Source organism: Daucus carota, chromosome 9, assembly GCF_001625215.2.
Source record: "Daucus carota subsp. sativus chromosome 9, DH1 v3.0, whole genome shotgun sequence".
Classification (NCBI taxonomy): Eukaryota; Viridiplantae; Streptophyta; class Magnoliopsida; order Apiales; family Apiaceae; genus Daucus; species Daucus carota.
This window is the reverse complement of record NC_030389.2, coordinates 12,989,184-13,008,394: the sequence shown is the minus strand read 5'-3', so window position 1 is coordinate 13,008,394 and position 19,211 is coordinate 12,989,184. Positions and strand designations below refer to the sequence as shown.

General features: G+C 38.2%; 3 protein-coding genes across 3 annotated transcripts; 1 reads left to right on the top strand and 2 right to left on the bottom strand.

Moving 5' to 3' along the window:
* Positions 1 to 346: 346 nt before the first annotated feature.
* On the bottom strand, positions 347 to 1,542 carry LOC108202230 (uncharacterized). Its single transcript, XM_017370627.2, has 2 exons — positions 827 to 1,542; positions 347 to 715 (listed from the first exon to the last, which is right to left on the bottom strand). The coding sequence occupies exons 1-2, from the start codon at positions 1,311 to 1,313 to the stop codon at positions 615 to 617; spliced, it is 588 nt and encodes a 195-aa protein (XP_017226116.1). The 5' UTR covers positions 1,314 to 1,542; the 3' UTR covers positions 347 to 614.
* A 511-nt stretch (positions 1,543 to 2,053) lies between these two features.
* On the bottom strand, positions 2,054 to 5,874 carry LOC108200574 (uncharacterized). The gene is made up of 4 exons (XM_017368777.2): positions 5,474 to 5,874; positions 3,814 to 4,008; positions 2,920 to 3,101; positions 2,054 to 2,560 (listed from the first exon to the last, which is right to left on the bottom strand). Exons 1-4 carry the CDS (start codon positions 5,754 to 5,756, stop codon positions 2,243 to 2,245), a joined length of 978 nt encoding a protein of 325 aa, XP_017224266.1. The 5' UTR covers positions 5,757 to 5,874; the 3' UTR covers positions 2,054 to 2,242.
* An 11,879-nt stretch (positions 5,875 to 17,753) lies between these two features.
* On the top strand, positions 17,754 to 19,162 carry LOC108202684 (late embryogenesis abundant protein 47). Its single transcript, XM_064084372.1, has 3 exons — positions 17,754 to 17,974; positions 18,419 to 18,658; positions 18,754 to 19,162. Exons 1-3 carry the CDS (start codon positions 17,882 to 17,884, stop codon positions 18,955 to 18,957), a joined length of 537 nt encoding a protein of 178 aa, XP_063940442.1. The 5' UTR covers positions 17,754 to 17,881; the 3' UTR covers positions 18,958 to 19,162.
* Positions 19,163 to 19,211: the final 49 nt, after the last annotated feature.

Below are 19,211 nucleotides of genomic sequence, written 5' to 3'. Positions count from 1 at the left end.
TAAATAAGTTGGGTGGTAAATTTCTAAAAACACTATAAGTTGAGTGGCAAAAAAATCTATTTTCCCTTTTTGTTTTGACTATTATAACCTATGCAGTATATAATGATAAATTTATGCACCTATATATATTTACATGCATTTGAAATGATTGGGTTAATCTTCAAACAATTTTTTGATTATGTAAATTTTTTCTCTATGATCTTGGGAAATAAGGGGCACCATTTTCAAAATCCGTCTGGACACTCAAGTCTCTTGGGCCGGTCTTGAGCACATGGATGCTCAGTTTCAACCGGATCAAAAACAGGAAATAAAGTGAAACAATGTGCAACAACAGGAACAAAAGGAGTAAATTCAATACAGGTACCAGTTGAGCATTAAGTTTTTCCTCACAGGAGAGGAGAAAGAGGGCCATACAAGTTTTGCATACAATGGTGATCAAACAATAGATCGTTCCGCTACCTATATACTTAGCTGATGATACAAGGATATCAGTAACTAACAATCCTAGAAGACATCCATTCCTAAACTCTTCCTGTTTGATCCTCAGATAACTGAGATTCCCATTAATCTGCTAAACCTATTCTGTTTCGATATTTTCCTGCGTGTACATATGCTTAGCCAGCTCCTCCCCCTCCTGATGATGATTGCATTACAGAACATGCAACTGCTTGTGCCCAGTGCCTTAGCTTCATCTTTACTTGTTGTGGATTTTCACCTGTAAATAAAAACACCCAGTACACAATTAGGCTGATATGTAATCCGATGAAAAATCTGAGCAAAATGTATGAATTTTATAGATTTTGTGATGCTAGATATATTTCATCACCTGGGCTGCAAATCTTCCATGGGTCTGAATCACCGCTTCTAGGGCTGGGGCTGATAAAAGATGAGGATCGGGTTTCAGGAAGTGAGGAAGACGAGGCTCCAAGCGCAGGGCATGATGCTCTTCCTGGACTCTGAACAGGGCTCATAGAAAACTGTCTGTTGACAGCAAAGTAAAGATCAAGAGCAGGCAAGGTATTGCACAGCTTTTGTGATCCCTCCTCTTCATTGAATCCAAAACCTAGCTCAATGCATCCTTTAAGCTCCTTGAGATCCTCGTCTGTCACATTACCAACGTCATTGCTGTCTGACGATTTCTTTTTCCTGTGTTGTTTCCTGCGCCTCTCCCATAACATATTCCGGGGTTTTTCAGACATGGATGTTTGCTTGTTCAGTTTCTTCTTGGTAGGCACTGGTACCTGTTCTAAACGCTGCAACAACTCAATTTCTGAGCACGAAGATGTGCATGCTTTCTCCGCCTTATCTGCCATAAATATACGTGAGAGTATATCTGTGTCCTAACAAAACTGTCAGAAATAATTAGGGATAATTATTAATGAAGCTTGTCGCTAAAGACGACGGTGGCAACGATGGTGATTACGATGATACACCGGCCGTGGCGGAGCAAGTATGAACCGCCTCGGCCAGCAAATGAGAAGAGAGTTATTCTAGAGAATGAAACTATTATTACAACTCTTCTTATTTGTATTTGTATTGTACATTTAATTTTATGTTTTGCTGTAGAAGCATTTCAGCCAACCAGCCTTTGCAACTCTAAATTTAGACAATGAGTTTGTTACCAGATAAATTGGGGATCAGGACTACCGCCAATTCATTTCAAGTCCTCTACCGTTCATTTCTTAACTCCCACTTTCCATTTTCAACTGTATATATTACACAAATAATCACAATCAGATTTCAATTAATAGCTAACTGATCATAAGAGATAAATTTTGATGATATTTGGCCACATATTGTAGTGCTTTAGCCATGACAAGTGCAAAAGAACACAAAACCAACCTATTACAACTCAAACACAGAGCATACTCGATCAAAATTTAATAAAACTTCAAACGTAAAGGGGTGCTCTGCTAGCGATTACTGCAGGGATAGCAGAAGCTTAGTTTAAAGCATACTTGTATTGGTTATATTCATCGAAGTATTCAAGCTGTTTCAGTATCATATTAATAATATGCTATCTTTCTATGATTCTACCTCAGAAGTCAGAAGGGAAAATAAAAAGTTGCATGGACTTGTAAACTTGCATAAGTCTTTTGCTGTAATATTTTGTATCAGTTAGTTACATGATATATGTCCCCAAGTAAATCCAGTATATAATGTATACATATATATGATATCGAAACATAAGTGGCCAACAATACAGATAGGAAGTGTTGCCCGCTCGATCACCCTTCAGACTTCAGTTGTCAATATCATGAAGAACAGGTTTAATTTCAAGCTGCTCTGCGAATTTTCCAAGAATCTCTATCATCAGAAGTTTAAAATCGTCCTTCTCTGACTCTGAAGTACTCTGCTTTTTAGTAACTACATTAGCAAATATAGAATCATACAAAAGAATCACATCATCATCAGCTGCTTTTGGTGGCAACCCTAATTCCCCACCATTTTCCTCGAGATATTGCCTAATTACTTGTTCAGTTGGCTCATCGTTCCCTAAATGGCTGTCCTGCAATATCTTATCTATTGTGTTGTTCAAAAGCTTTTCATTGGCCAATAGCTGCAAAGCATTCGCATAAACGAGATCAGGTCAATAGTTAAAAATTTGATAGCATTATATAAAACTGGCTGTATTTAAACATGCTATTTCCCAATCGCATAGCATTATTTTAGCATTATTTTCATCCTAGAAATATATAATATATAGGACTAGCTTTCGGTAATAAACATCCTAGTAGGCCAGAAAATCTACAATAAACAGGTAGTCAAATATTCTTGCAGTTTACTACTGTAACCAGCAAGAATTTATAATAATAAACAGTAGTGGCAATCTCACTAATATTCACAACCAGTGGATGGCATTGCTACCCAGCAGCCAATAACTTCCCTGAGAAAGAAGAAATGAAGGGCGCCAGTTACCTTAATTAGCTTAGATCCATTACTGATCTTGATGTTCTGGATAATGACAATATGCTTCTTAGCCAAAGCATCTGCCAGATCTTGCAGAATTGCCTGCAGAACTAGTGCAAATTGTGCCTGCCCCAGTTGCTTGTCTTCGTCTGCTCCATGCTTCTTTAAGATTTCATTTAAAGGCGGAAACTCTGTTCAATCATAAAATTGACAGGTGAGTACAGCACATCGCCTAACAGATAGATATTAGTATTGGCACTGTGTACCAGGTATAATTGATCCATTTCATTATGTTAGCAAAGTGTTAGGAATAGTACCATTCTTCAATCACTCCATTTCATTATATTTACATCTTCAAGATATTGTAGTATCATTCTAACTCGTTCTATTAAATTAAGTTAAAGTCTTATTTTGGGTCCAATATGCTAAACATACCATAGCTGAGCAATTTCAGTCACTATATTAATTTAACAATGTCTTAGTTCGTGTCCAATATGCTAAAAAATTCATATTGTAGCTGAAAATTCTCAGTCGCTAGCGAGTGGGACGGAAAGACTTACTGGCTGGTCAAAGACCTTTTTCATATAGAATAACATTTATATACTGACTTTGGTACCATTTTCAAACTTTCTAAAGAATCAGTATATTTGGACAAGCGCCATCTCTAGCAAAACACATACAGAGTATGAACTATTTAAAGAAGTTCGGTGACAACAGAGGTAGCTATAAACTATGATCATCCATAACCTTGTTACATGGAAGCAACATGTTCACTTGGAACACAAATAAACTTTTGACACATAAATTAGATTGTCAAGTATCCTCAAAATTAGGTATAAATTGTTTTAGAGAATTGTTAAAATCACAGTTTCACAGAGTTTCAAAATGAAAATAAAAACTAACCTGAAGGAGGAGGAATGCCCATTTCAACACCCATACAGGCTAGAGCATTTCTTATTTCCTTTTTACTAATCTTTCCTGTATCTTCGGTATCTAAATCAGTGAAAAGATCTTCTGCCAACATTGCAAAATCATCTTCATCCTCCAAAAACATACTAATAGGTTTCCCATCTAGAACAGCTACAACAAGAGGATCATCTGAAAGCAAAAAATTCATAGTAAACAACAAACTACATCCTCTTTACACTGATGACAAGCAAACAAATGTTTTGTACAAATTGTTCTTTGACCAATCTAGAAGTAACAGATTATAATTTTAGTTAAATCTCCATACAAAGGAAAAACTATACCCATCTAATCTTTAATACTTTTGCATTTTTAACGGGTCTAGCAGAACATTATAACAATTCCCTATTCTTATCTAATTTAAAACATTTATTTCTGAAAAGCAAAAACTTTCTTTTAATAGGGACTACTAAATGGATTTATCAGTTTAAAGTCGACTAGTCAAGACAGTAATTAATTGGTAAACCAGTCACTTGGGAGAAAAACCTTCTCATGTCTTATCTAAGAACTGCAGATAGCTTTGTAATGAATATATTTTTTTTTCTTGAATAGTCAAAATATTTTTAAGCAGTGAAAGTGTGGAGGTTAGACTCGAACTCAAACTAGGATAACCATCGCACTTCTTGATTCTCTATCTTTTCCAAAATAAAAAGTTGAAAGGGAGAAACAGAATACAGTTTACATAAAGCAATTCTTCTGGCATGTCTTGAAATGGCCATCCAACTGACATGAACCTATTTAAAAGTCACAATTTGACATATAGCTAATGACATGATAAACTAATCTCGTAAAGAATACATAAAGAAAGTGGTTTAGATTAGAGTGTACATAAACTTCAGAAACCAGGCGGTAGCTATATATTGGCTTTTAAAGCACAAGGCCCTCATTCCATTGACTTCCATTACTTTAGGAATTCCGGAAACATAAAATGTACAAAAATTATTACAAACTTTATATTGTATGAATTCGACTCCGCTGCATCACAAAGGAGATTAAGTTTCATATAACTAATCTTGTCCTTTATTAAAAAACTTCCACTAGAATATTTTTCTCTTGGCAAATCATGCTCTCTTTATGTTGAACAACTCTATTCTATAAACTTGGCTCATTCACAACAAATTTACCAACCTTTAAGTACGCAAAGTAATACCCACACACAATCCAATAGCATATAGAACCTGTATTAAAAGTCCTTCAACTCTATTTTGATTAGACATTCAAAAAATTACTGCAACTACTTAATATCATAAAAATTCAAATTCCATGCAGATATATAGAATCATATTTCAGCAGTTCCTTGTGACTATTGTAAAATTGATTATTCGAGAAGTTGCACATGATCTGAATTCACAATTCGCAGTAAGCACCTCACCATCTCATCGTTATTTCCGCCAAGCCAGCTCTATCAATGTAAAGCAATTGATATACTAGTAAAATGTAATTTGTAATCCAGTCAACGAATCGGTTTATACAGTCAACAACTCAATTACTTATCCAACAAACTCAATTCAGCAAAATCAAATCATTCTCATAACTACTACACATGCATATACATGATAATTACACGACACGAAGAAATTAAAATCGTGTAAAAGACCTTGAAGTTGATCGGCGATGGCGGCGATAAAGTCTTTAGCAACAACACGAGCTTCGTCGACTTGAAACTCCTTGGTCGCAAAAGACTCGCCGATGTCGAGACGGCGGAGAGCTGAAGACTTGAGATATTCCGGCAATGTAAGGCCAAAGAGTGAAGCGGAAACGGCGGATTCTACGAGTTTGATGAGATGATCGCCGGTGACGGTGGAAGTAAGCTCCGGCAGAGTGAGATCGGTGGATCGAAGGTCTGCTCCGTCGATCACTTTTAAGCCTCGGTCCGCCATTTTTGTGAGTTTCGAGGGAGTGTATAGTTGTAAGTATATGCGTGTGTATAAGTAGATGAAGAGGGGACAGGTTTTGAAATGGAGAAAAGAGAAATAAAAGCGTTGAACCGACTTGTGGGATTTTATTTATTTTTTTCCTTTTCCTTTCTATTTGTATTTCCTGTTAAACTGTGATTTGTGAAAATGTGGATTCATCATTTGGGTCATGCCCGGAGGCATTTAATTACCCACCATATGTGGGTTGCTGGATGAATGTCCAACGGGATTATGACAAATATTAAATTCATCTTTTTTATGTCTGCTAATGTGTTCTGTCTGTATGGATCTGTGTCTGAATTTCATGTTTGTTTGAGTATTTGATACTCGGAGTATTAGTACCATTGTGTTTGTCATTAGACAGTTAAAAATCATTCCGTCGAGTAATCATTAAGCAAACGTTAGTACAGAAGCATTTAAGTATTTAAGCGTGTATTAACAATTGAAAATAATACAGAATACAATTAAAATACGATTACACGTGTTGAATAGAAGAAAAAGAGAAAAATCCCCAAACACAGACTTATAACAAGCAAAACTCTGCATAGTGAAGGGGGGTTTGTCGATCGTCGTCACTTGCATCTTCTTCGTTATCAATCTCGATTACATGTACTGATTTCTCTATCCTCTACCCTCTTCTTGTTCGTGTAATGCATATATGAGTAGTCGTAGTGTTTGTTTGAGATGCATGCACATATATATACATATTTGTTCTTGTAGGGATATATATACATTTTCACCTGTTAATCTTCTTACAAGTATGCTTTTGTTAGTTGCTTCATATATCTGCAAAATGGGTGATAACAAAGTGTTAAAATTCTTTTTGAAGACCACTATTGTTGATGTAAAAGTAGATATAGATAAGTGTAACAATTTGAATGTTGTCATTGAATATGAAGATGAAGCTAAAAAATTAGGTTTGATGTTGGGTTATGTGTTTCCTACATTCAAGTACGCTTATAAGATGGAACACCAACCTCTTATAACAAATAGGAATTTAATGAAGATATTTAAGAGATTGGCAGAGAAAGAAGAGATACATACATACATACATACATACATAAATACATACATACATACATATATATATATATATATATATATATGTATGTATGTACAGAGTCATGCTCCAGTGAGAACCAATCTTATGGTGAGATATGAGATCTAATCTCAGCCACTCATTTAAATACATTATATTTATCTCTCACCATTCATTTAATATTTTAATATTTTATCATCTTCTAATTCAACTACCTATCACCTTCAACCACCGTTGACCACCACCACGAGCTCCGGCGACCACCACGAGCTCCGACGACCACTAGAAAATCACTGCCGGCAAACATAAAATCACCACTGGAAAACATTAAATCACCACCAGAAAACTAAAAATCACCCCAGAAAACCAAAAATCAACGCCAGAAAATGAAAATCACCACACTTCCACAATCTACAAACCACCTCCACCACCCCCCAAATCCGAAAAACCACCAACTATAAAATAAAATCACCACCGGATAACTTAAAATCACCGCCAGAAAACCAAAAATCAACATCTGAAAATTAAAACCACCACACCACCACCATCTACCTCAGATTCGAAAAATCACCAACTACAAAACAAAATCACCGTCGGAATATCAAAAACACCACCAAAAACCCCCAACTAATCTCAGCCATACATACATCCTCCATACAAAATATCTCAGATTTGCTACATACATGTCGAAGGGAATGGCGGATGGATATTGAAGGTTAGAGTGGAGAATGGAAAGGAGATGAGGCTGGAGTCGGGGGATGAGCGAGAACTGCCACGGTGCATGTACGGGGGAGGAGTCGGAGATGAAGGTCGCGGTGGCGGCGGAGCTCGCGACAGGCGGGGGCGGGGGAGGGGATGAAAGCAGGGGCGCGTGTATTTGAGACAATAGATCTGGTGTTTGATGGTAGTGGGCGGTTGTGCGTGATGGTGGTGGGCTGTGCGTGATGGTGGTGGGTTGGAGGAGGTGGAGGGGAGACAATCGAGAGAGACAGAGGAGGCAATGGGTGGGTGGGTGGATGGGTGGGTTATAAAATGTGCGGATGTGACTTAATTTAGGGATAAAAATGTGGGGCTGAGATTAGATATCATATCTCACATTAGTTGGGGTTCTCATTTGAGCACTAGCCTGGTATATATATATATATATAGACACACACACACACACACAAATGAACTTAAGAGGGAAACTGGGAGAAATAGGGAAAATCAAGTAGAAGAGGTAACTGATCAAGTGGGAAATCCTTTCAATCAGATTTTGGATAATGAATAGGATGCACAAGTGTTTTAACCCCGGCCATCCAAAATCGTTATTACTAGTCTTTGCATATGTGAGGCTGCAAGTAAATAGTTGAACTATTTGATTTTTGCTTTTACATTTATAAGATAGTTTGCTTATTTGTCTTCTCATTGGACGTGCAAAAAAAAATGCTCAGGTCACGGTAAGTTTAGAATCCTAGGCCCGCCCCTTGACATAAATGATCATAATTCAAATTTCTCTATGGACCTTTTCAATTCCATTGACGTGCCTGGAATTCCTAATCATGAGTTTAAGTTAAAAATTGATGTTGTAATCATGTTAACAAGGAATTATAAATCATATTCTTATTATTTGTCAATGTACATTGATGGTTGTAAAACATTATTTAAATGAAAAATTGAGTATGAGATAGTTATGAGATGTCATCCGAAAACTGCATATATATTATCCCAAGATTTATTATGACGCTCGTGACAAAAACTTGAAATAGTTTTTTGTATGACAGTTGCCAGTACATGTATGTTTTGCAATGACGATTTGGGTTAATGTAAATAAGAAAATGTTCTTCTACTTCTAGTTATACTCTCACTCATGATCAATTGTATGTTATTGTCTCACGTGTTACTGTATTTATCAACCTAAAAAGAAAAAAGTATACAAATAATGATGTTCATGAAAAAGTTTCTTTTGTCATATATCCAAATTGTAATTTGTTATTTTATGTGAATAAAAATTTCAAACTTGAATTTTATATTATATAATATATAGTGCACTTACGCTATAATTTATTTACTAATATAATAAAATATAGCAATAATTATTTTTGGATCAAGATAAATGGTAGCAATAATTTTTCAAGATCAAGATTAATGGTTATCTAACTTTGTAAAAGTATATTGAGTAAATTACACTTTACACCCCATAAGTTGAAGCGCTTTTTCGATTTGGTCTCAAACAAAATTTCTTGTCATTATGCACCATAATGTTTAAAAAGCGCTTCGATATGTACCCCTTTGACCATATTCCGTCAAGTTGACTGTTAAAATTAACGGCTACAGGGGTAAAATAGTAATTTTGTAGACTTCCATCTGATGATTCTTTCCATACAAAATTACTGTTTTACCCCTCCAGCCGTTAAATTTAACAGTCAAATTGACGGAATATGATCAAAGGGGTGCATATCGAAGCGCTTTTTAAACATTAGGGTGCATAATGACAAAAATTTTTGTTTGAAACCAAATCGAAAAAACACTTAAACTGCAAATTATAAATTACACAAGTATATATTTTGTAAAATTAGCATGAAGTATGGTCTTTAAAATAAGATATTCACAATTTATATGCAGATAATATAAATAAAATGAATGTCGACTACATGTTGTCCCTTACATCTTTATTTGCATATATACAATTTTCTACTCCCATAAAAATCAGTTTAATAAATATCAAATAGAAATCAATGTACTAGAAAAGGTTGTGAGGAATGGACTCGGATTTAGGACTTGGTGAGACTTAGGTAGGGCCTAATGGAGCTGGGAGGGGCCTCGTATAGTGGTGGAGACTCTTGGATTTGTTTAGAGCTTGTCTCAGTGAGGCTCCAATGGGCTGGAGTGAGGCTCCAATGGACTTGAGATGGATTGTATGGGGTCGTGGATGGGTCGTGGATGAATGATGTCATATTAGGAGTGAGTGACATCATAGACAAGATTTCACATGGTTTATATTTATATCTTTATGTATATGTATATATATGGGAGATATTACTCTCATACAAACCACTAAATTAATAATCGAGTATAAATGATATGAGTCTGAAATTAATCCTAATAATTATTGGATTATAGAAGGCTCAGATGTGATAAAAACCTAAGAAAGAAGGCCCGAGTTCGTGATCTATAATCCAAAATTCGTAGCTAATAAATTAAGGTTATAAAAAACCCGTTGGACATCCACGTTAGAGAAACATGCATGGGCTGTCCAACCTCAAGGCACGAGCCTCCAGCCCTGTCGAGGCCCAAACCTCGAATCCTAGTCTGACTGGGAATCAGATTGATGAATCTAGGACTCCAAGAGTCCTACAAGGACTCTGATTTTCTGAGATGACTATCTAGAGTCCTTAATAACCTCCAAATACTCAGGATAAGGATCAAGGATCAGTCCTATCCAATCTCAAACTCAAATACCTACTTCTACTAGATCTCTAACACCTGAGATCCTACTTCTAATCGATCTTTAACCAAGAGATCACTATACAAAGGGCTCTAGCCCTCCAATCTAGAGCTACGTTTTTGACTTGATTCTTCATCCAGCTGAAGAAACGTAGGCATCTCGTAAGGACCCGTTTGGTTCCGACTCAGGAGAGCAGTCTAAAAGCACGAAGCTCACCCCTCGATTTTTGATCCATAACAGTTGGCACCTTCTGTGGGAAGAAGACAACAACCATGGGATCCACTAGATTATGCTAAGAAGTTCATACTTCTTCGGCCGGAGACAAGACCAAAACCCAGCATCCACCCTTTTCTCAGGTCACCGCCGGAACCTCCACCCAACCAATTCCGCTCTCCACCCACATGGCTAGAACCTCAAATCCAGTCACCATCGCACCACCAGTCACGTTGACCCTTATCGGCAGTGGCGCAACCACCGCCGCTCAAACCTCAGTACCGTGATCTTCGGCACTATGCCCCCCATGACTAGTCTTATGGCGATAACCTTCGATGCTGGGACTCATTATTCAACAGTCGTGATGACAACGAGAGGACCCACGAATGAATATGATGCTTATCTGACGGATTACGACTCATCTGAAGAGTCGGATAGGGATTATGATGTTCCATCACGCAGAAGGAGGGATGGAGATCGGGGCCGAGGCTCCCAACACCATCCTAGACAGAATAATCCCGAGTCCCGTGGACCTACGAATCAGGAATATGAGAACCGGATTCGAGCTTTTGAAGAGCAAATTGCTCAACTGAAGAGAGATATGTTGGTAATCCAGGCAAGGTAGCAACCGCCCGAACCTCAATCAAGGGCCGAGAACCCTCAAAACTCATGTATAAATAAAATCACTTTTTGGCTGTTGGTGATCCAGATAACCCGATTCCACCATTCACGGAGGAGATCATGACAGCAAGGATCTCAAGGAAATTCAAATTGCCCACTATTAAGGCTTATGATGGAACGAGTGATCCTGTCAGTCATGTACGGACATTTATGAATTCTTTGTTGTTGCAACTAGTCACGGAGGCCATCAAGTGTCGAGTTTTTCCCCATATTTTAAACGGGATGGCTCAAGACTGGTATAGTCGTTTACCCCCAAACTCTATATCCTCGTTTTCAGACTTGAGTAGGGCTTCCATAGGCCAGTTTATTGGAAGAAAGACCCATGCCAAGAGTTCTGCTTTGTTAATGAACCTTCACCAAGGCAGGAACGAGTCCCTTTGAGACTACATGAATAGGTTCACCAAGGAGGCACTCAAGGTCCCGGATTCGGACCAAAAGGTAGCGATGATCGCCCTTCAACAAGGAATCACGGACGACAATTTTCGTCGCTCACTAGCCAAGAGGGCCCCTGATAACATAAATGAGCTCCAAGAAAGGGCCGGAAAATATATTAAGGCAGAGGAAATCATGGAAAAATCCTTGAACAACCAAGGCCAACCATGGACTCTAAGAAGCGGGGGAACGATATTGAATATGATGCTGATAATAAGTATTTGAAGACGGAAGATGGTCAAAAGTCATCCACCAAGAAGCAATCAGGACCGAGGTTCACTGAGTATGCGAGGCTAAATGCCCCCAAGAGTCAGATTCTAATGGAAATTGAGAAAGAGCGAGAAGTTCGTGGCCGAAGCCCATTAGGACTGACCCAGAAAAGAGGAACAAGGACCTATATTGTAGATTTCATAAAGATATGGGACATAAGACCGCTGACTGTCTGCAGTTGAAGGATGAGATTGAATTTTAATTTGATCCAGAAAGGCAAGTTGTTTAGGTATATCAAGGACGGAGATAGGAATCCCCGCGACGATGATAGTTGCGATAGGGACACTGATGACCGTGATAGGAGAACTTACCTTGAGGGCCTGTGAATAATGTAATATCTGGAGGCCCAACCGCTGCTGGTACTTCTGGTAACTCAAAGAAGGCTTATGCTAGAGAAGTGATGTTTATTGTTGGAGAAACCCCGAAGAGGGCCAGACCGAGGTTACGTTAATCTTTGATGATTCTGACTTTAAAGCCATAACATCCACATACTACTTGAAAAAAATCAAGTTCCTAACAGGGAAAGGAGTTGGAGAAGGAAAAGGATACCAAATAACGGCCAGGAGTTGTTATGTTACAGCCTTGAAACCCGGTGGAGTCGGGGGTGGGGGGCAGGTTCTACCGATTGAAGACTTGGTTCCTATCTCCTTGTATCTATATTAACCAGAAAAGGTTATGACGTTTGATCATCTAACTGGGAAGACCATGAAGGTCTATGCCGATGATATGCTAGTGAAGGCTAATGGAAGATTGATTAAATGGGCAGTAGACCACGGAGAATTCAACATTTGATACAAGCCACGGGTGGCAATCAAATCTCAAGCTCTGGATGACTTCCTAGTTGAATGCACCATTAACAACCAGGAAGTCGTGGGGCAGGAGAGTAAGGTAGAGGAACCCAAAGAAGAGGAGAAACCTAAGGAGCTTTTTGACGAAGCTTCAAAAACAAAAACTAGTGGTGCATGGCTTGTGCTCCAAACCCTTAATGGGTTCATCATTGGGTATTCTATAAAGCTGGACTTTCTTACAACAAACAACGAGGCTGAATGTGAAGACTTAATGGTTGGCCTTGGACTAGCTAGAACTTTGAGAGTCAAGAAACTAAAGGTCTGTGGAGACTCAAGACTTGTAGTCTTTCAGTTAGCTTATGGAGCCGAAGCAGTGGTGCCTTTCAAAATTACTCACACCTCCACTAGGGACCAACAGTTTGAGCCAAAAGCCAATAAAGAAGGAATGAGACTTGCTCTCTCTATATGATATGTGAGGTCCAAGATCAGGCCAATATGAAATTAGTGGAAAGCCAGAAACGAGCTTCCTATTGCTACAATATCCGAGTCAAGGAACGATTCTTCAGAAAAGGGGATTTAGTACAAGCTTCAGACCCTGGATGGAGTTGAGGTTGCAAGGAGTTGGCAAGCCACCAACTTGAAAATTTATTATGTTTGATCGTCTTAGTAAGTAGATGACCATTGAATAAGGTATGATAGACCACGGTCATTTAGTTTCAAACTTAGTTGATTTCAGTTGTTTATCTCTTCTACTATAGTTTCAATAAAATATCTCGAGGATTGTTCCTTATCTAGTGTTTCAATGTTTTCCTTGAGTATTTGTTTATCTAAAATGAATGAATCAAAATAGGGATTCTACGGTCTTTCTGTGGCCCTCAGCTTGATTCTTCCAAGCTTTAGCCTGATAAGGCCCAGTAGAATCCTATTATGAAATTAGCCTAGAAAGGGCCCCTAAAACCTTAGTCAAGGCTCATTCTTAGTTAAAAGATTGGCCTGTGATATGTACGGGTGACTACTGTTCAACTTAATAGTTGTGTAACTAATTGATTATTCATGTTTGAACAAATTAAGCGATATATTAATTCATGATTGAACAACAAACAAAAGATTAGTGTCAATTGGACTATAAGCTACCTCGACACCGTGAGTTCTGAAAGGCTCGACTTTAACACATTTTAAACTCTTAATTCAACCTCAATGAGGTCTATCCTCTAGCTCTTGGAGCCAATAGACCTGGATGGTCAAATAGAGATTAATTAGAGCTCAACAAGGTCTATCCTCTAGCTCATGGAGCCAATAGACATGGATGGTCAAATAGAGCTTAATTAGATCTCAATCAGATCCATCCTCCAGCTCTTGTAGCCAATAGACCTGGATGGTCAAATAGAGCTTAATTAGAGCTCAAAAAGGTCTATCCTCCAGCGATTGGAGCTTGTAGACCTGGATGGTCAAGAAGAGCTTAATTAGAGCTCAATGAGGTCTATCATCTAGCTCTTGGAGCGAGTAGACCTTGATGGTCAAATAGAGCTTAATTAGATCTCAATGAGATCTATACTCGAGCTCTTGTAGCCAATAGACCTGGATGATCAAATAGAGCTCAATGAGGTCTATCCTCCAACCCTTGGAGCTTGTAGACCTGGATGGTCAAGAAGAGCTTATATAGAGCTCAATGAGGTCTACCCCTGCTCTTGGAGCCAATAGACCTGGATGAACAAAAGGAGCTTAATTAGAGCTCAATGAGGTCTACACTTCAGCCCCTGGAACATGTAGATCTGGATGTTCAAAGAAATCTCAATAGACCCCTAATCAAGGGATTAGCCTAAAAAGGGCCCCTAAAATCTTAGTTAAGGCCTAATCTTTATTAAAGGATTAGCTAATGACATTAACAGATGATTATCAGTCATGATTATACTTAATAGTTGTATAATCAAATGATTACTCATGATTTAACAAGTTTAACCCATGATTAAACTTAAGAGCGCCCGAGAAGCGCCCAAAGAGCGCCCCAACGTCGACCTGGGCGCCCTAAATCGACCTGGGTAAGGTCCAGCATCGACTTGGACACCCAACACCCGAAGTGCGCCCCAACATCGACCTGGGCGTCCTGAGCATCCTAAATCGATCTGGGTGAGCACTAGTGCCCGAGAAGCGCCCCAACGTCGACCTGAGCATCCTGAGCAACCTAAATCAACCTAGGTGAGCTCTAGCACCCGAGACGCGCCCAAGAGTACCAACGAAGTGCCCGAAGAGCGCCCCAGAGTCGACTTGGGCTCCCTCAACGCCTCAAATCGACTTGGGTGAGCTCTAGCGCCAGAGAAGCACCCAAAGAGCGTCCGACCGCCGACTTGGGCACCTTGAGCGTCCTAAATCGATCCGGGTGAGCTCTAGCGCCCAAAGAGCGTCCCACCGTCGACCTGGGCGTCCTAAATCAACCTAGGTGAACTCTAGCATCGACTTGAATGCCTAGCTCCCAAGAGCGCTAGAGGAGCTCTCCAAGAGTGCCCTAACGTCCACTTGGGTGCCCTGAGCAGCCTAAATCGACCTAGGTGTGCTCCAGCGTCGACTTGGATGCCTAACGCCTTATCGCGCCCGACGAGCGCCCTCGACCTGGGTGAGCCCCAAGGTCGACCTAGGTGCCTAATTTTCCTCAAAAAACTCCGAAAAATTCCGAAGATTTTGGAAAAGTTCCGTAAAATTGAAATTTCAATTTCAATTTATTTTGAAAATTACTTGTTGGCCCGAAAATTCTAGAAAATTTGAAATAAATCATTAAATTCCAAAAAAAATAGAATTGAGTCCTGCAAAAATATGAAAATGCTTGATGACACTAAACGACGTGAACTATAAGAACAATTTCTCCATAAAAAGGCTCGTAAAGTCAGTAAAAAGTTCTTGAAAAGGCTGAAGAAGTCGTCTAATGCTATTAGTGGAAGAATGCCCTCAAAGTCCCTCAAATGCGGCTGCCTTGAACGAATCCCATGTTCTAAAACTTTAGAAAAGTTTCTACGAAGCTTATCCAAAATTGGAGGGCAAATGATATGGGTCTGAAATTAATCCTAATAATTATTGGATTATAGAAGGTCCATGTGTGATAAAAGCCTAAGAAAGAAGGCCCGGGTTCGTGATCTATCATCCAAAATTCGTAGCTAGTAAATTGAGGCTATAAAAAGCTCGTTGTACACCCACGTTAGAGAAACATGGGCTGTCCAATCTCAAGGAACGAGCCCCCATCCCTGTCGAGGCCCGAACCTCGAATCCTACTCTGACTAGGAGTCAGATTGATGAATCTAAGACTCCAAGAGTCCTACAAGGACTCTGATTTTCATAGATGACTATCTAGAGTCCTAGATGACCTCCAACAACTCAAGGTAAGGATCAAGGATCGGTCATATCCTATCTCAAACTCAAGTACCTACTTCTATCTAACACCTGAGATCCTACTTCTAATCAATCTTTAACCCATAGATCACTATATAAAGGGGCTACTCCTCCAATTTAGAACTACGTTTTTGACTTAATTCTTCACCCCGCTGAAGAAACGTAGGCATCTTGTAAGGATCCGTTTGAGTTCCGACTCACAACAGCAGTCAAAAAGCACGAAGCTCACCCTTCGATTTTTGATCCATAACAATAAATTAATGCAATTAAGAAAAATGCGCCTTGATGGAGTCTGTATAGGGTCGAGGGTTGGGCTGGGTCTAGTTGAACCATAATAGGGCTAAGTTTGGGTTCTTGGATTGTTTAGCACCTTTACCAGAACCAGTTCGAAGTTTTAGTAAGCGCGAGTCGGATTCCAAACCTATTCGAAGTCTTGGTGAGATTTTAGCCAGCACGAGTTGGATTGAGGGATCGGAATAAATCTTCACCAAGGATGAATGATGTTTGTAGAATGGTTTTTCTACAAATGGTTTTTCTTAATTTGTATTTAACTTTTATTATAACGATTGTATTTGAGTAATTGTATGTATATGTATATCACTCTATAATCTGTGTGATGCACGTGAAATTATAATAATTAATAGTATTCTTATTTGTATTTAAATTAATAATTTATTTTAATATGTTGTTGACAGGATTCAAACCATCAAACTTTTAATAAAATCATAATGAAATATTGAAAATTTATAATTACGATCCTAATCAATTTGATTTAAGTAATAACAGTTATAATCTAATAATAATAATTGTAATGGATCAAACTTTTGTATCTTAAATTTTAATAATATAATTTAATATATATAATATTATGAATTATTTTGAATATTAAAATATAAATTATAATTTTCTTAATAACATACTATTCATTTTTAAGTTTTTAACCCAGCATTAACGAAACAAGCCACAAATATGTAAGTTCCAGGGCGGGCCATCTGGTTAGTTATACAACGGGAAATATATCAAATTGGTGACTCATTCCATTCAAATATATCAAGTAAGTCACCACTTTTCAGTTTGACTCAAATTGGTCACCGAAGTACCTCTTTTGTTCAACCCGTTAGAGTCAAACAAGCAGAATGGTGATTTTTAACGTTAAACGTTGAAACAAACAATAAATTAGCATAAGACCGCCATGTGGAGATGAGTTGGCATGCTGACTGGATTAAGACAAAATAAAACTCAAAGAATCTGAGACAAATATACACAATATACATACATATATGCGCGGGAAATGAAGGACATATACATATACATGTTATATTTGTCTGAGATTCTTTGGATTTTATTTTGTCTTAATCTAATTAGCATGCCAACTCATCTCCACGTGAATATCTTCTATTGATTTAACGTTTATTTTAATATTTAATGTTAAAAACGATCGTTCCGCTTGTTTGAATCTAACGGGCTGAACAAAAGAGGTACTTCGGTGACCAATTTGAGCCAAAATGGAAAGTGGTGACTTACTTGATATATTTGAATGGAACGAATCACCACTTTGATATTTTTCCCATTATACAACTATTCAGTTGAACATTAAAATCCAAAAAAAATATATTAAGACAGAGTGTCAAGTGAAGCAAGGAGAAATGTATTTCTGGCTGAAAAAATGTAACAAAAACGACTTTTACATGGCAAGACTGAGTCCAATGCTTTCTTCACGGTTGCCCAATAGGTTTCATGGCTAGTGTATGGTTATCCATATTTAGGTGCATGCACTTTCTTCCATTACAATTTAAGTTCCTCACAACCTTGATTTTTGTCATTTATCCCATTATCATCAATTTGGATTGATTTTATCAGAATGAGCCAACAACCCAGAAGAGAGGAATTTGAGCAGTCATTAGCAACCAAAAATGACAAGATTGAGCTTAGTGGTCCTGTCGTCAGACAAGAGGTACAAATAACATCTTTTTTTCAAGTCGTTTTAAATCCTGGTTCCGCCAATGATCACTGAACCATGCAAATATGTTTTTAGTTGTGTGCCCCAAGTCATGTTAGTGAAAAGTAATATACATTTTTGTATAGCTTGGAGTTGCTTGATCTATATTGTTGTATAAATATCCAAATCAATTTCTTAAATGGTTGAATTCCCATGAGGTCTAATTAGGAACCTCGATCACATTTGAAATTCTGAATTTAAACAAATAATCTGTTTGGGAATATGGATTTGGATTTCATTTGAAATGCAAAACATTCAGATATTAGTATAAATATGAGAATTTGATATAACAACTCAAATCTTGTCATTTGAAATCCATTTTTCGAAATGAAATGCACGTTTTCAGACGCCCTTTAAATGTATGTGTGATTTCTGATAAACGACGCCTTTGATAAAAAGGTTGGTGAGCGAAGAGGCGAAATAACCATTGGTGAAGCACTTGAAGCAACAGCATTAACATCAGGAAACAAAGCAGTTGATTACAGTGATGCAGCTGCAATACAAGCTGCAGAAGTCAGAGCAACAGGCCGTACCAACATCGTCCCTGGTGGTGTGGCTGCAGCAGCTCAATCCGCGGCAACAAGAAATGCTCGTCTTACACAATACGAGGAGAAAACCAAATTGAGTGAAGTTCTTGCGGTTAGTTTTCAGGAAATATATTAATTTTAAACGCCAATATTTATCTTTTGCTATGAAGAAATGCGATACAAAATTGTGCATGTGATTAATCTCAGGACGCAGCTTCAAAGTTACCATCAGATAAACCAGTGACACGTCGAGATGCTGAAGGAGTTATTGGGGCAGAGTTGAGGAATGATCCTAACATCACTACCCATCCGGGAGGGGTCGCAGCATCGTTGGTTGCAGCTGCCAGGATCAACCAGAGCAAACAGAATGCAGACAGCCCCCGCAGCCCCCAGAGTCCGGGAAAAAACTAACACACACACACACACACACACACACACACTTTACTAAGATTATATTGCATAACACTTTTTGAATTTTTTTCCCTTTCTGTCATTGTGTTTATACTAGCACATATCCTTGTTATGCACGAATTGTTTATTACTTTTATTTGGACAAAAATGTAAATTATTTGTATAAATATTTTAGTACCTGATATATAATGTTTACCAGCAGTTAACAAAATTTGGATTCTGATATCATATTCTATAGAACATGATCAGAACCA

Excerpts from the sequence above, each read along its gene's own strand:
- LOC108202230 (XM_017370627.2), bottom strand. The coding sequence starts at position 1,313 with ATGGCAGATAAGGCGGAGAAAGCATGCACATCTTCGTGCTCAGAAATT. Across the intron at positions 716-826 it reads ATGGAAGATTTGCAGCCCAG|GTGAAAATCCACAACAAGTA; the intron begins GTGATGAAATAT and ends TTTTATTTACAG.
- LOC108202684 (XM_064084372.1), top strand. The coding sequence starts at position 17,882 with ATGAGCCAACAACCCAGAAGAGAGGAATTTGAGCAGTCATTAGCAACC. Across the intron at positions 17,975-18,418 it reads GTCCTGTCGTCAGACAAGAG|GTTGGTGAGCGAAGAGGCGA; the intron begins GTACAAATAACA and ends TTTGATAAAAAG. Across the intron at positions 18,659-18,753 it reads AATTGAGTGAAGTTCTTGCG|GACGCAGCTTCAAAGTTACC; the intron begins GTTAGTTTTCAG and ends GATTAATCTCAG.
- LOC108200574 (XM_017368777.2), bottom strand. The coding sequence starts at position 5,756 with ATGGCGGACCGAGGCTTAAAAGTGATCGACGGAGCAGACCTTCGATCC. Across the intron at positions 3,102-3,813 it reads GGGCATTCCTCCTCCTTCAG|AGTTTCCGCCTTTAAATGAA; the intron begins GTTAGTTTTTAT and ends ATGATTGAACAG. Across the intron at positions 2,561-2,919 it reads ATGGATCTAAGCTAATTAAG|CTATTGGCCAATGAAAAGCT; the intron begins GTAACTGGCGCC and ends AATGCTTTGCAG.